The following is a 3,559-nucleotide window of genomic DNA, read 5'->3' on the forward strand; positions in this document are numbered from 1 at the left end:
TCTCACAGGGAATGATGAAGAGGGGACGTGACAACCAACGTGCAAATCAGCTGCTGCTGCTGGCCTGTCAGAGGCACTGACAGATGTGAGCCTGAAAACACAGACCCCAGCCAGGAGACCAGGGATGGCCCATCAGCTGTTGCAGGCTGAAGTCACTGCACAGTTTGATGAATAGCTATTTGCTTCCTGCTGGACTGTGGGTTTCTGAGCACATCCAACCCCAAGACCTCCATAAATGTCTCACAAGAAGGAGGACAGACAAAGTCACTGCACGTCCTTTATTCTGTTAAGGTTCACAGAGAGCCTGGTTCATTATATACAGTGTCTCTGGGCTACACAACAAAGGCACAAGATAAGAGGAATTTATTTCAATAATTATATTTTAGCAAAAAAAAAAAAAAGAATAACATTTAATATATTACAATTATAAAAATTGATCAAAACTAAAAAAAACAAAGTGTTTGCAGCAGTAAAAAGCTGCATTACTTGTCATGAATTAGAAAAGATGGGCAGTTCAGTGTTTTTGAAACACATATGGACATCGCTTTCCTCACTGCATCCTTGACTTCCTGGTTCCTCATGCTGTAGATAATAGGGTTCAGTGCTGGCGGTACCACTGAGTACATAACTGCCACCATCAGGTTCATGGATGGAGAGGAGACAGAGTAGGGATTGAGATAGGCATAAAAGCCAGTGATGATAAATAGGGAGACCACGGCCAGGTGAGGGAGGCACGTGGAGAAGGCTTTGTGCCTTCCCTGCTCAGAGGGCATCCTCAGCACAGCCATGAAGATCTGCACATACGACACAACTATGAAAACAAAGCACCCAAAGGCTAAACTGATACTAAAAATGAGAAACACAACTTCCCTGAGGTAGGATTCTGAGCAGGAGAGCTTGAGGATCTGGGGGATTTCACAGAAAAACTGGTTCACAACATTGCCTTGGCAGAGAGGCAGTGAAAACGTACTGGCAGTGTGCAGCAGGGAATTGAGAACCCCAGCGCCCCAGGCAGCTGCTGCCATGGTGGCACAAGCTCTGCTGTCCATCAAGGTCCCGTAGTGCAGGGGCTTGCAGATAGCAACGTAGCGGTCATAGGACATGATGGTGAGAAGGGAATACTCTGCTGAGAGGAAGAAGAGAAGGAAAAAGAGCTGTGCAGCACATCCTGTGTAGGAGATGGCCCTGATGTCCCAGAGGGCGTTGGCCATGGCTTTGGGGAGAGTGGTGGAGATGCAGCCCAGGTCGAGGAGGGCCAGGTTGAGGAGGAAGAAGTACATGGGGGTGTGCAGGCGGCGGTCGCAGGCTACGGCTGTGCTGATGAGGCCGTTGCCCAGGAGGGCAGCCAGGTAGATGCCCAGGAAGAGCCAGAAGTGCAGGAGCTGCAGCTGCCGCGTGTCTGCCAACGGCAGCAGGAGGAACTCGCTGATGGAGCTGCTGTTGGACATCTGCTGTTGTTGGGCTTGGAGTCCTGCTCAGAGTGCAGAAGATAATGACAATTCCAGACCATTCTCAGAGACAGTTCTTCTGCTGTACTGTGAAATGTATTCATTTACCTTTGGATAATTTTCATTTAACTCCATAACTTGAATTTATATTCATGAGCTTCACAATCCCTAAAGAAATAGAAGATTAAGGAGCTCTTAATATGTTCTCATTTCATAATCATATCCTGAGCTTCTGAATATTTTCCTCTTTGGAGCTGTTTACATGTCTCATATCTTCACTCCAACTGTTCTTAGTGCCCCCAACTCCAGCCTCTTTGCACTTCAATATGTTTTAGTCAAATATTCCTGTTTGCAGTATAAGTGCAATATTAGAGTCTGCAGAAAACAGCAAAAACTTAAACTGATTCTTTCCTTTTAGAAACGAGAGGCTGAAAGCACAACCTGTGTGGCTGTTCACAAAACAAGCAATTGATTGAAGAAATATTTGGGAGTAACATAGCTGTGTTTTAAATTTTACCTCTATAAGCCTCTATAAGATTTCCACCTCCAGTCCTTTCTGCCTTCCCTCAGAACAAGATATGAAAAAACCCTTCCTTGGCTCTCCTCTTGCAAAGGGCCTTCACAAACATTCAGTTGTGCAGTGGGACTATGATCCCCTGCCCCAGGCAGCAGCTGTGGCAGTACAGGCCCTGCTGGGGAGCTCCTTCCCCCCACACGTCTCCCTGCAGCACCCTGGGCAGCTCCCCGGGCAGGCTGAGTGCTGAGCCTGGCAGGCGGCAGAGTCCCATACCCGGCACACAGCCCCTGGGGCACAGCAGGGACCCTGCTCTGCAGGACAGCCCTGGGCACTTGCCTGTAGCCCTGGCTGCACAGCCTGCAGCCGTGCTGGGACATGTAGCCCTCAGGGCTGTGCTTTCATACTGCAGCACAGAAGCCCACAGCTGTAGCAGAAGGGTTTTTCCACAGTACAGAAACATGCAGTGCCTGCAGCCAGATCTGCCATGGGATGTCCCTGATTTGGTTAACCCTCTATGAAAGGAAGCTGCATGGTCTGCAGTGAGACTTACCTTTTCATGTGCCCACAGCCTGCTCACACTGTACACATCCTGGAAATTCTCTCCCCTTTCTCTCCTCTCCTTCTGTCACCTGCAGGCTGTGCTGTGCACAAGAGCTGCTCCTGAGCACAACTTTCTCTCTGTAGCACTGCCCACCTTTATGAGCTCACTGTGTCCCAGGAGCCTGGCCAAGCTCAGCAGCAGAGGATGTCATGTTTTATCCTTCTCACTCATCTCCCCTGAGATGTCCCTGTGTCCTCTTGGCCAACAGATCCTGGAAAACAGCCACATCATGATTGTATTTTGAAATCTGATGAATTAAACACCAAATGTACAGTGGTCAGTGACTGATTCCAGACCTGATACCTGAGATCCTGTGATGAAACAAAATGGGCATACAGGCAAGGACAGAGAGAGGCGGACTTCCCCTGTGCACGGCAGTGATTTAACTGAGGCAGTGCAGGAGTCTCATCCCTAATGGGAAACCCTGGGGCTGAAATGGGATTCAGCTCCCCATGGACACACAGTATCATTGGGATTCCTCTGATGCAGTTCAGAAGTGCACAAGGAGTTGCCTGCATGTGAGCTCCTGCTCTGAGTCCTCGGTCCTTCAGCAGGGAGGCAGTTGCTCACACACAGACACTGGGTGATGCCCAAGGTGCCTGGGCTGCTCCTGATGAGTGTCAGTGCTTATAAAATGTGTGGGAAATCCCTGGGACAGAAACCTCTTTCCTGAACATCAGCTGCGGGGCAGAGAGGGAACAGAGGTATTATCGACCATCCTAAATGACAACAGACCCCAGCGTTTAGGGCACTTCATTCTGCCTTTGTCTCCACCTCCACTGAGAATGCAGAGTTACACAGCTGACTAAATGGATGAGCTCACAAAAGAAGAGCCAGATCTTTCTCTGTTCTCCATCTGAGGCATATTCTGGAGCTCAAGGGAATACAAAGATAACATACGTCTTTATTCTTCAACAGACATAACCTCAGTTTTCGGTGGGCTCTCAAGTGAATGGCTTCAGAAGCAGCCTAGTGTCTCTGGGCTCTCCCACA

At 49.0% G+C, this 3,559-nt stretch overlaps 1 protein-coding gene across 1 annotated transcript; it reads right to left on the bottom strand.

The window, feature by feature from the left end:
• Window positions 1-482: 482 nt before the first annotated feature.
• Window positions 483-1,448, bottom strand: LOC146759697 (olfactory receptor 14J1-like). Its single transcript, XM_085509848.1, has one exon. It carries the CDS (start codon window positions 1,446-1,448, stop codon window positions 483-485), a length of 966 nt encoding a protein of 321 aa, XP_085365974.1.
• Window positions 1,449-3,559: the final 2,111 nt, after the last annotated feature.

Source organism: Coturnix japonica, chromosome 9 (assembly GCF_054131305.1).
Source record: "Coturnix japonica strain WE chromosome 9, WE-NBRP24, whole genome shotgun sequence".
NCBI lineage: Eukaryota > Metazoa > Chordata > Aves > Galliformes > Phasianidae > Coturnix > Coturnix japonica.

Bases quoted from the DNA above. Each gene is read 5' to 3' on its own strand.
- LOC146759697 (XM_085509848.1), bottom strand. From the start codon at position 1,448: ATGTCCAACAGCAGCTCCATCAGCGAGTTCCTCCTGCTGCCGTTGGCA.